Source organism: Thunnus albacares, chromosome 6 (assembly GCF_914725855.1).
Source record: "Thunnus albacares chromosome 6, fThuAlb1.1, whole genome shotgun sequence".
In the NCBI taxonomy this organism is placed as follows: domain Eukaryota; kingdom Metazoa; phylum Chordata; class Actinopteri; order Scombriformes; family Scombridae; genus Thunnus; species Thunnus albacares.
In genome coordinates this window covers 28,460,614-28,472,809 of record NC_058111.1, presented here as the reverse complement: position 1 = coordinate 28,472,809, position 12,196 = coordinate 28,460,614, and the positions used below count along the sequence as shown (strand labels likewise).

The window sequence follows — 12,196 nt, the reverse complement described above, 5'->3', positions numbered from 1 at the left end:
ACATTATGAGTTTTACAAAGGTATAATTTATTGCAGGACTTTTGCATTAGTGTCCATTAGTATTATACAGATGTTAGTAATATTGTGTCCACCCCCAGTATTTTTTATTTGATGATGCCACAATTCATGCTCATTAAGTCTGCACAGTTTCCAGTGAAACTGTAGCGACTTTTACTAAGTTACCCCAAATTTCAGCAGTCCATGCTTGTTAGCTTTTTATGTATCTCCAAAGATTTAAACGGCAAAATTAACCAATGACCAATGTTTTCACCTGGTTATTTTTCGCATCATGTACAATTTGTTGTTCCATAAGATTAAGAAAACATCATTTGTTTCATAAACATCTGGGAACATTGTATTAAAGGAAATTACACAAATGAACTCAAACAGGAGTAGAAGGTCACATGAAAAGCAATTAATTAAAAATCAAGACATTTTAAAAGTTCTACATAACCCCTCGCATATTAACTTACTGTTATATTTACAACTACCTCTAGTTTACCAACCAGAAAGTTCATTTTTAGTACATATGTTAATGTAATTTGGTCGCTGGCCAATCAGGCAAACCGATTTTTAAATGTAATACAGCCTGGTTATCTTTTGAAGAAGCTTGTTCATGAGTTAATCTGTACTCAATTGGTCTGGAGGTAATATGCCAGCTTGCCCACAACGCAGCAGATTCATGATCACGCTGCTGAGGTTTTAGACATTATAACCACCACCTCCGCTCAGCGAGATCTGCAAACTTGTGTTGATGACATTTTTTCTCTAAGGCTGAAATGTAGATATACTTAAAAAATGCCACAGTCTACTGCAGCAAAGTTTGCCCATGCACAGAGTTAACTGCCTCAGACAAAGATTGATGTGTGCTTGTGAAAAGAAACATCTAAGTATATTAAAGTCTGTAAAGTGCAAATAACTGATATAAACAAAATCATGGGATGTCAGATGTCATGTGCTTATTCAGAAGAATTAAATGTCCGCTGATGAATAATGAGCGTCTTTCTCTGTTTCACAGACACCCAGCACCCGAAGCTTCAGCTGCAAACACAAACTCTGGTATCATATTCTCCCTTTCAGGGCCGTCTCCAAGCTGTGACATCACAATAGTGGCTTTTAATAAAAAGGGGAGCTTTCTAAATTAGTTACTCTTCCTTTTTGGGCTCTGGTGCCACCGATGAGGAGCTCGCCTTGGCTGCAGCTCCTTTGCTGTCGCCGGCCTTTTCCTCCTTGTCCTGACTGTCAATCCTGGCATGCTCCTGCTTCACCAGGTTTTCCAGCTCCGCCTGGAGAGACGAGACAGAGAGGAAAGAAGGCAAAACAAAGAACGTGACTAATGTGTGACAGATGGAGGACAGACTGGTGATAGCATGGCTATGGTTTAAAAAAAAAAAAAAAAAAGATTCAAGTAAAAAAGATCATGCTGTGCATTTAGAAGAAGCCCTTTCACGACCTCACATGCAATGACAATATCACACAGGAAAATCAAAAATAGGCTTCCTTCACATTTCATATCTCTCACCTTTTTGTTTCTGCTGCAGTTGTACAAACAAAACTTTCTGCATGCAGCAAAGGACACGTGTTAAACTGTCTCCTTCATATAAAGGTTTATGAGTGTGGTTTTGCACTGACGTCTTAGTAGAGTTCTATAGACAAAGCCAATAACCAATACTTAATATTAATATTCAATAAGTTAAAAATATTTTCAATTTTCATGCCAAATATAGTGTCCAATAAATCTACCAGCAGTAAAATACTAGTACAATACTACATTTTGGTTTACAGAAAAAATAATCCAACTTTTCATGGAGGAAATTCTTAAAATGTCCTGTTTGTATGTTAATTTGTACAACATATTTCATTTCAATTATACATACTTTATAAAGTATGTGCAGGATCAAATAAGAAAATATTGAATGATGTTTTAATGATGTGGTATCTGTAAGGAAATTCAAATTTAAGTGACTCCCATGAGGAAAACTGTGATATTCTATTGTGACTGAATTACTGCAATGGTTAACTTGGCCTCATTAACTCTTGACTGAGAAGTGACGACAGTATTAACTGCTCTACTGAACCGTGCGATGCGCCTGTAGTCGATATGGTCGATGTAGACTGTGCCCAAGCAACAAAGAGAGAAGTGTCAACCTAAATGTGCACAGGATTCACATAAGATGATTCTGTAACTTACCTTCCATCCCAGCAGGTCAGCAAGAGCCAAACAACCATCATCACATGCACTGATGTGAGCTACATCTCTGGAGACAGAAGTAAAGACCACTGTGTTAGAATCTGGACAGGCTCCATACTGTACTACTACTTCATTTCTGATACCGATGCACATACCAATATCTCAACACTGACTGACCGCCAAATCTGATACAAATCCCATTTTTATTTTTTCCTCTTTAAAACCATTTAATGCACCAGTCATATGCACTTTGCTAAAGATAGCCTTATAAAAATATGATTCATATTTTTTTGGACTGTAGTGACATGTTTACAGTTCAAAGCTACAGTTTATTTAGTGTGCTGTTATGTTTATCACATTAGACACATATTTGAGCACCAAAACTGCAGTGCTGCTGCATATTAACAGTTTCAACTTCCTGGTGGTTTTAAAGAATTTTACTGACATATATTGTCAGAAATGACTGGATAGTTCATTGCTACCATGAATTGGCAACAACTATTTTTGAATATCATGATGACTCTTGAGTGATTGGGTAATTATTGAGTAAGTTGAAGTAAGTTACTGAGCAACTACTTTAAGTATGAGTTAAGTTCAATGGTAAGTGTCGCAAGAATGCAGGATAGAATAAAAGTATTTTGCTCGATCAGCGTCATGGATAATGATTAGACGCCCTCTGGTGGTGCATATAAGCATGCACGTTTATTATCAAAATATCAAACAATATTGATCATTTTGATCCAATTTATCCATTTTAAAAACTTCTCATCATCACAGACCTAACCTTTTCCCCCCAATATGTGATCCAGTGTATTTGGCAAACATTATATTGTGTATATTGCACTGGCACATCTCTCATCATCTGAATACAGACCTGTTTTCACTTAAGATATAAGCTGCAACGGGAGGATAAATATAACTGGAAATTAGAAGTAGCAGCATCACTGTATCACCTGTAAGCCTTGTCTGAGTCGAAGTCCATCCCTCCTCCAAAACCAAGCAACCCGAGCATAGGGTCAGCCTGCACAGACAAACACAGACACAGTCCTGCACAGAGAATCCAAGAAACACACCTACACCAGAAAAAAAGGAGTGAACATAAATGAGAGATAAATTAGTTGATGGAGGCTTGGAAGCTTACCTGCCCGGCCTTCTCCATGTTGATGAGCAGCCTGGGGCAACTTTTTGAAACCCTGAATGCCACAAAAACAGAAACACACAATCATTTATACGATATTTTAGTAACTCAGCTGTCTGTGCTCAGCGGTAGATTTCAGGAACATGAAATTTAATCTGCAGTACCTGCTGACCAGACTTGCGAACGGTTGCACTTGCAGAGACGTCCCCATGATGATGAGAAGATCACAACGAGGAAAGTCCTGAAAGTTAAAAGCAGAGTGAACAGAGTTTATTACTGCAGAGACATTACATCACATCCCCTCCAAACACACATGCATACTTGCAAACTACCGCAATCTGCTCACCATTTTCATCGAAGTGAAAAACCGGACGGGTAGATTCTCTCCAAAGAAGACGATATCTGGGTGAACGGAAGTGAGGGACAAAGATGATGGTGATATGATGATGATTGTATAACACTGAGGTATATGGTAATACTGATATTATGCAGTTGGGTTTGTTAAGGAAGAAAGAGAATAAATGGTGTGACTGACCTGGCTTGACAAGACTGTTGCATTTGTCACATCTGGGAATGTCATCAGAAAAGATTTTTTCTAGAGGGCAGAAGGAGGATGTTAAAGTCCCAAATGGCAAGAAAAAAACAGCTCAATAATCCCAGGCTGTTGTTGTTACATGTAAATGTTAACAAATGCAAAAGACACCTTTCATCCAGTCCAGGTTGTACTCCTTGCGGCAACAGAAGCTGACACAGTGGGATGTGTAAAACGTTCCGTGAGCTTCAATTAGATCCTCTCCTTCAAGCCCGGCCACACGCTCCAAAGTGTCAATATTCTGAATGATCACACACACAAACGTTAATGTCGAGTGACTTTATGTACAGTATGTGAAGCAGAGAGTCTGGCTGTGTGTTTTTCATACCTGTGTGTAGCAGCGTCTCAGGAGCCCCTTGTCCTTCAACAGCTTCATGAAGTAGTGACAGATTGTCGGCTAAACACCAATAAAAGTCAACCACATGAGAACAAACACATGTGAAGCAGTTCACTGTTTCATGAAATTACATTTTACACAAAAATGTTGCGATATGCTTTTAATGCGAATACATTTTCAACATTTAATATGTGGCCTACTTGGCAGCAGGAAGTGTGTCATACCTTAAACTGTCCTGGGTAAAGCTCCTTGGCCAAGGCAAAGAACGGCTCCGGATGTTTCTGAGATAGAAGATGGAGAAAAACATTTTAGAGGTTGCAGTGAGGACTGGAAAAGTAATGCTGACAGGTCATAAAACCTTAGTTTCTTATGGCAGTAAGAGGTAGACTTGTACAAAATATTACAGTTGTCTGACTGAAATATGGGCTTTGATTTAATGTGGAGCTGACACTAACTGTTCATTTGTGACAATAAGCTGGTGAAAAGTATGAATCCAAAAGACCTCACTTCTTTATTAAACTTTTGATTGATTAGGATACAATTAATTTTCAAATATTAACAATATAATTTAACTTCAAATAATTAAAAAACTGTCAAGATTTTTTGAGGCCCCTGAGAGAACCTTTATATACCGTATCATCCTTTAATCTTTAACAAACCTTGAAGTAATCTATCTGGAAGATGGCCTCTGGGTAGGGCAGGTTATATTTCTGCAGGTTTGCATACAGGCCAGTTCCAGGTGAGCGGAAATCAGGGATCCCAGCCGCTGTGGAGAGAGATGATGTTCAGAGTTACAGGTTTGAAAACAAATTTAGAAACATAAAAAGACAGTACAAGTTGTTTGATACTTTGAAACACTTTTTTTGTCCTGTGATATTAAGGCTGAGATACTCACATGTGGATATACCTGCTCCAACCATGCAGAGGATGTTTTTACCTGTGTGGAAGCAGAGCAACTTTTAACTCAATCAATACAACTGCATTATGACAGCAGGCTTGTAAGCAGTAAATCAATCCACCATAGTCAGCCCTGATAGATGAGCCGAAGGGATGCAGCATGAGAAGCGGCCAAAGACTCACATTTGCCACTCTTGATGTATTGTGCCACTCCATCCAGAGTTAGTTCATCCAGAACTTTTTCTGCTGAGCCGAGGCCCAGGGTGCTGGAAAAGAGGTTGCGCAGGAAGTCCACTGGCAGGAACACAGAGGAGAATCAGATGAGGGTAGTGGAAGATGAATAATTCACTCATATGTGGACAGAAAATAATTCCAAACTCCATTCAGAATCATTATTATCATATATATATGATGTTACAGATGTGTTAGTACTGTTTTCACATACTCTCTCCCGCAGCCTCGTCCTCACTGCTGTCGTCGGATTGTTCCTACAAAAGGAAACAATACCGACATGTAATCAGTGTCTATATATTGAGCAGCAGTGCAAAGTCATTGTGCTGTGTCAAAGGGTGACAGATGTTGAGTTTGTTGTGTAATAACCAGGCTGACAGCCAGCATCTACCTGCTAAAATTAACTCGCTGCTCTGTGTAAACACTTTTCCTTACCTCCGGTTCAGGAGTAACCTCGTCCTCTTCTTCTCTTCTAGGGAGTTCTATAAATGCAGAATTCAAACACAAGTCTGCTTAAACAAATGTTTCTCCGTGTAAATGTCACATAGCTAGAGTGGTGAAGCATAGTCAGACCGTCAAATTGTGACACAGTTGTGACTCAGTGACATCAGACAGTCATCCTACCTGATGCATCAGACATTTATCCGTCTACTGACACCCTTCAAACACACGGGTCCAACTAGCACCGTATTTAATTTCGTTATTTTACTAAGTTGTGACAGGTATTCGCTACACAGCTAACACTCAACTGGCCCGTTTTGTTGTTGTCCGTCAAAAACACGGTCCGTGTTTGTTGTGACCCAGTTCCCGTGACATGATTGGTTCTTTTTCTTCTTCTTCTTCTTTGGTTTTACTCGAGCCCTCAGGAAGTGCGCCGGGCATTGAGGCCAATTTGACATAGTGGCCAAACCGGTTTTTTGAATGTCACAACCCCGCAAAATGTCTCGTTTCACTATCAGAATTTGACCCATTCGGTCCGACAACATTTGGAAAGTCTATAGCCGCACGATTGAACTGTTTTATCCCCATTCAAGTTAGCCGGAGGGCTAAACCGGAAGTTAGTCGTCTCGGCCGGCGGAAGTCTCTAGTGAGCATGCTCCAGCGTCCATTGAGCATTGTAAATAAATACACATTGAAAATAAATATGCGTAACATAAGAAATGTATGAATAACATTTATCCTACTACTAAAAGTTAGGCAATAATAATGCTACCCAACGTGGGGTGAGGAAATAGCTCATAGATTTCCTGTAAGTCCTGTTCTCATTAAAACAAACACCGAAGTCAATGTAGATGGTGTCTTTACATACAAAAGCTGCAGTGATTCCTTCATCCCCATTCACTTTCTTCTCTGAGTCCAACTGGTGTCTTCATCTACCCTCTGTGAAGTCTGACACTGCAGCAGTACAAGGGTCACACTGGATTATGGGCTTACGTTTCCCCACATAAGCTTCTACACTGAAGATTAGAAATATATACAGACGCTATTATGTGTTTTCATTGTGTTAAACATGGCTTGAAGATTCACAGGTAAATGTCATAAATTTACAAGAACTGTGATTCTGGACAATAAAATCTTTATTCACAACATTTACAATTATATTTACATTTCGGCAACAAATAAAATTACTGCCACATAGGCAGACAATGTGCATTTTGCTTGAGACAGAGACATGATATTGCATTTCAGAATGTGCATTTGATATCATAAATGTACGCACTCTTGACAGCAAGTTGATGGGAAAACAACACACTATACCAAGCAGACTGTGATAACAAACTGTATACTTTGAAAGATTATGCCAAATAATCCCACAAACTTAAGGTAGTACATTTGTTCTTCCACATTGCTGTATTTTGTCTTTTTCCCATGTTCATATCTGGTTAGATGTTTCCAGTGTCCAATTTGGGTATATAAAAGGCTCATTCTGGAGGAGTGTGCCAAGACTTGCAGATGCAGATGTAAAATTCTAAATGCTAGCTTGACTTTCTGTATGATAACCCTAAACTTGGCTTGGTACAGTACTGAAAAAAGACCCTGGATGGCTGAATTGCTGCAATAATCAGACTCGCAGAGGAGAATCACCTCTCTTCTTTTCATGTCAGTTGTGTCCTCTGCACCTCTCTTTGCTCCATCATCACCCTCTCTCTCTCAGACTAGTATATGATCAGGCAGCAGAGCTCTCTTAGAGGACTTTTTCCTCTTTCTGCATTGTATCCCTTGATTCTTCTGATTCCTGTCTTGGTCCATGCCCTACCTCTGTGCTTGCATCTGCTCCTCCTTTTCCTCTCCCTCCTCCTGCCTCAGGCTGTGGTCGTATCCAGTGGCGGTGATCTGGCATTGTGGTAACATCTCCTCCAGCAGGATGATGACCAATCCAGGACTGGAAATCCCTGGGAGGGACGATATGTCCAGACGCCGCAGTCCCCTACAGCACACACACATTACACAAAAAGGGAGAACTTAATACAACAGAGGCGATTGGTGACATCAACTAGACTACGCTATGAAGGTTTGGATAATTGAATTACTTGAGATTTCTCAGGGCAGCCAGACCGCCTGTGGTGATGCGTGGACAATGTGATATGTCCAGTTCCTCCAGAGAGTCCTGGAACATGTGGAGCCTGGCCAGGAACCAGTCGTCCACTTCAGAACATCCTCGCAGGGACAGACTCCGTAAAGATCTCTGGTTCTCTGAGGGAGGACAAAGCAGATGAAAAACACTGGACTCCTGTGCTGAATATGATTGAAATGAATTAACAGTACATGTGTCTGACAGAGTAAGAAAATTAAGTTACAGCAGGAGAAAATGATTTTGAGAGGAAAGAAAAAAAGAAACTGAAATAAAGGCAAACAAGTCTGAGTTGGAGCTCAGTACCCAGGTTCCCCAGTCCAGTGTAGTTGATGACTGTGTAGCTCATGTCTATTTCCTCTAGAGGGGTATCTTTGTGATTCAAGAAGTCCCAATTGAACCTGCCCCTCTCGTCTGCGCGGAACCAGGCTGGCTGGCCAACAAACCTAAGGACATGACGCAGCATAGACAATCACATGAAAACTGGATCACAGCAGCACATCTGGAACATGACTCTGAAAATGTCATCTTTACATCTAAAGTGCATCACAGCAGATTATATGAAAACATGTTACAAGACACTGATGCTGCATATGAAAAATATATGGATTTATGTATGTGAAAGTATATTGGAAGTCAGTCGGTTGGGGCTTTAGTTCTGAAAAGTTACAAAGAAAAAAGTAACGTATTATGTAGGAACTATTGCACAACTCTGCCACCTTGACCCTCGGAGCTCAGCTGCTGCTCTAAATCTTAGTTTGGTTGGTTTGTCACAACACATATGTCATCAAGTCCTGTGTAAGTTTATATATATGACACCAATCTGGTTTTCACATATCATGAATGTAGAAAGTTTTCCAATTAGTTGATCAACAGAAAATGTTCAAACTATTTTAGTAACTGATTAATCATTCAAGTCATTTTGTTAGGCAAAAACTCCAAAGACTAGTTTATTCGATCTGCAGCTTTGCTGTTATGTAAATTCTAATTTGGGGGATTTTGGACGGTTCTTCAAAAAAAAAAAAACATTTCAAGATGCCACCATGTGCTCTGGGACCTATTTATGGATATTTTTCATTTTTTGGACATTTTATAAACCACACAGCTATGTAATTAATGAATCAAGATTATCATCCGAAGATACTGAAAATAATCAGAATTTATACAGAAAAACAATACCAGACCCATAAACAACAGGAGTACAGCAGTACCTTTGTACTTGTCATGATATCTTTAAGACTTTAAGACTTGTAAAATAAGTTGGGTGAAACAAGTCACCCCATATTTCCAAGTGCAGCCTGACAGCTGACATGAACAATAATTTTAAAAAGAAGAAAAAATCATCTTAAATCTGCTGTGCTCCATATGACAAAATATGTAGAGGCCAGTGAAGAGGGCACTTACCTAAATCCTCCCTTCAGACTCAAGATATAATATGCTGCTGCTATGTCTGCTCCATAAAACTTCTGAGTGTAGCCAAAGTAACTGTGAAAGACAGAAGGGAAGTCAGTGATGGTCCCTGACGGTTTCAGATAAGATATATTATATGATAACCCGCACTAATCCACTTTGATTTACAATAGACCAGAAGTGAAGGACCCCTGGATGACAGAAATATATACAATTGTTTCCATTAGAGACTATATGTCTGCTAAATCAGAAAAATAGAATAATTTCAGTCTACTTTGCATGCTTCTTCTGTTATTAACATTATATTTTAAGAATCATACATTTTTTGTAGTGTGATAGATGATGCTTATGGGAACCTTTTGTTTTAGTGCATTGAGGACCTGAGGACTGCAGCTATCCATTTCATTAATGCTGTTTCAACCAGAGTCTACCCTGCAACAGACACCAGCAGCAGTGATATGAGTTCATATCTTGAATCGAATCAGCCATAATGTTTCTTACATGTTCTTCTTCTGAAGCCCTCTACTCCTCAGCTTGGACCTCCAGCTCAGGAGCATCTCTACGTCGTAGAAACGCTGGGTGAGGAACAGCAGGAGTCTGGTGTGTAGAGGAGGCGGGCTCACCGAGCTGGAGCTCCATGGTCGCCTAGCAACAAGGAGGAGAGCTGACCGCTCGCAGCACCTGCGTAGAGACTGGATAGAGACACAGAGGAGAGGACAGAGAAGAGAGGACAGAGACACAGAGGAGAAGACAGAGGCAGAGATGAAAGGAAGGAGACAAAGAGGAGGAGACAGAGATGAGAGGAAGGAGACACAGAGGAGAGGACAGAGACACAGAGGAGAGGACAGAGATACAGAGGAGAGGACAGAGACAGAGATGAGAGGACAGAGACACAGAGGAGAAGACAGAGACAGAGAAGAGAGGACATAGACACAGAGGAGAAGACAGAGGCATAGAGGAGAAGACAGAGACAGAGAAGAGAGGACATAGACACAGAGGAGAAGACAGAGGCATAGAGGAGAGGACAGAGACACAGAGACGAAGACAGAAACAGGGGGGGACAGAGACAAAGAGGAGAGGACAGAAACAGAGGGGACAGAGACAGAAACATAAACAGATAAAGATGAATATTGTCTCCCAGCGCTTGTCAGGTAAAGTCCAGGTGGAAAATATAAGATACAGGAGTCACCAGCTATCTGTAAAAACATTCAAGCCCTCATGTCAACGGCGCTCCTGTCTGACCCTTTTATTCTAACAAATCCTGTCAGAGAAACAGATATTAGTCGATGCTAAAGCCTTGAGAGACTGATTTATACCAACGAATGCCTGAAAATAGAAATTAATGATTTTCCACTTAAAAAATACACACTAAAACATTCAATAAAAATATGTCGTTAAACTTTAACTATTAACGAATAGCATGATACCTTCAGCATGCTGGATCTATACAGTCTTCAAGCTAACACTAGTTACGTTTTAGTAAACGCTGGAGCCTGTAAACACTGCCATGTAACAGACTATACACTGACACTTAATAAAGACACGTTAACTGTTATTAACTCCTCTGGTTACTCAAGTAATTTGTCAAAATTTGAAGGGTAACTTACCACCAAGGGTGCCGACATGATAGCGCCGTTCAACAGTAACCCGTAAGGGACAAACGTCCTCCTTGCGCATTTAGTACGTCAGTTGTTGTTCATCATTTTCTCCACAAGGTGTCTCTCCACGCACGTCTCTGATCCTGACCAGGTGAACCTGATCTATCCTGATCTGGTTTGGTTATTATGATGAAGTGGAGTAGTGTTTGTGTACTGTAGTTTACATAAGTCAGCATCAATATTCTCTTTTCATTTGCTCTCCTCCACAGGGAAAGGTCAGCAGTCATGAATACTGTCCAAGCAGCTGGTAGGGATTAAGTGTCTTGCTCAAAGGCATTTCAGCAGGGTCAAGACTATAACCTGTATCATAAAGATGATCATCTGGCACCTATAGATTCAGAGTAAACACAACAACTAACATGCCACTACTGAAATCATTTTATTTCAGCTTTATTTGGGGTAGCACAACAAATATCATGCACTAACTGAATCAGTCAACTCTTATAAGGTTGTAGCCCTCGCCTGCTGCCTTTTTTTAAAATCTTATATTACATCTCTAGGCCCATATTGCTTGTTTGTTCAATTTTCCTTCAAGCATGATCTGGACCTTCTCTTCAATACCTTTGGGAGACAAGACAGGTTGAAACACCACTTATCTGACAGATGTGTCACTGAAAAACAAGCACACCAACACCACACCCATCCTGCTTCTATCTCTCTCTCTCACACACACACACACACATGCACAGACCTCCCCAAGCTCCCACACTCACACCGAGTGTGATGTGACAGACGGCTCACACTTGCTAGTACAAACAATTAGCAAATGAGATCACGGCTCACACCTCTCGTGTTTGTTTGCAGAGGAGTGGTAGAGAAAAGAAGCAGCAATTGGATGGTGAGCAAAACAGAGGCGTTTGGTATAGTGATCACGTATATGCACAATGTTAAACTCTGAATGTGTTCCCAGTGAGTAGGCCATATAATGCAACAGTAACCAACATAAAGTAAACACAGTCAGAAAAATGTTGATATTTTATTGAAAAACCATAAAGATTTGTATGACATTTAAAAGTAACATGGCAAATATAAAGTCAAGAAAACTAAACAATTCACTACTTCCCTGGTATTAGCTGGAGTTATTGACAATGTGATGGAAAGATTGAGGGAGAGGCAGTGAAAGAACCAAGGTCTGCGCGGTCTGTGGAGTCTGAGCAAATCACATTACTA

General features: G+C 40.2%; 2 protein-coding genes across 3 annotated transcripts; both read right to left on the bottom strand.

Annotated features, from left to right (window-relative positions):
* Nucleotides 1-6: 6 nt before the first annotated feature.
* On the bottom strand, nt 7-6,217 carry sirt2 (sirtuin 2 (silent mating type information regulation 2, homolog) 2 (S. cerevisiae)). The gene is made up of 16 exons (XM_044353593.1): nt 6,011-6,217; nt 5,822-5,868; nt 5,601-5,643; nt 5,339-5,449; nt 5,154-5,195; nt 4,918-5,024; nt 4,483-4,539; nt 4,250-4,318; nt 4,033-4,162; nt 3,865-3,924; nt 3,676-3,731; nt 3,494-3,570; nt 3,333-3,384; nt 3,145-3,212; nt 2,192-2,258; nt 7-1,286 (listed from the first exon to the last, which is right to left on the bottom strand). Exons 1-16 carry the CDS (start codon nt 6,024-6,026, stop codon nt 1,146-1,148), a joined length of 1,143 nt encoding a protein of 380 aa, XP_044209528.1. The 5' UTR covers nt 6,027-6,217; the 3' UTR covers nt 7-1,145.
* A 728-nt stretch (nt 6,218-6,945) lies between these two features.
* On the bottom strand, nt 6,946-11,081 carry dmac2 (distal membrane arm assembly component 2). 2 transcript variants are annotated; one of them, XM_044353594.1, is made up of 6 exons: nt 10,976-11,081; nt 9,870-10,060; nt 9,363-9,443; nt 8,265-8,404; nt 7,918-8,080; nt 6,946-7,814 (listed from the first exon to the last, which is right to left on the bottom strand). In XM_044353594.1, the coding sequence occupies exons 1-6, from the start codon at nt 10,991-10,993 to the stop codon at nt 7,640-7,642; spliced, it is 768 nt and encodes a 255-aa protein (XP_044209529.1). In that variant the 5' UTR covers nt 10,994-11,081; the 3' UTR covers nt 6,946-7,639. The 2 variants fall into 2 exon arrangements, with proteins under 2 accessions (XP_044209529.1, XP_044209530.1); XM_044353595.1 differs by lacking the exon at nt 10,976-11,081 and adding an exon at nt 10,796-10,921.
* Between the last annotated feature and the right edge of the window lie 1,115 nt (nt 11,082-12,196).

What these genes read in the sequence shown, in the direction of transcription:
- sirt2 (XM_044353593.1), bottom strand. An exon ending in TGAGACGCTGCTACACACAG is followed by an intron (nt 4,163 to 4,249) that starts GTATGAAAAACA and finishes GTGATCATTCAG; the next exon opens with AATATTGACACTTTGGAGCG. An exon ending in ACATGGAGAAGGCCGGGCAG is followed by an intron (nt 3,213 to 3,332) that starts GTAAGCTTCCAA and finishes TTGTCTGTGCAG; the next exon opens with GCTGACCCTATGCTCGGGTT.
- dmac2 (XM_044353594.1), bottom strand. An exon ending in GGGCTTCAGAAGAAGAACAT is followed by an intron (nt 9,444 to 9,869) that starts GTAAGAAACATT and finishes TGTCTTTCACAG; the next exon opens with TTACTTTGGCTACACTCAGA. An exon ending in AGTCTGAAGGGAGGATTTAG is followed by an intron (nt 8,405 to 9,362) that starts GTAAGTGCCCTC and finishes TCATGTCCTTAG; the next exon opens with GTTTGTTGGCCAGCCAGCCT.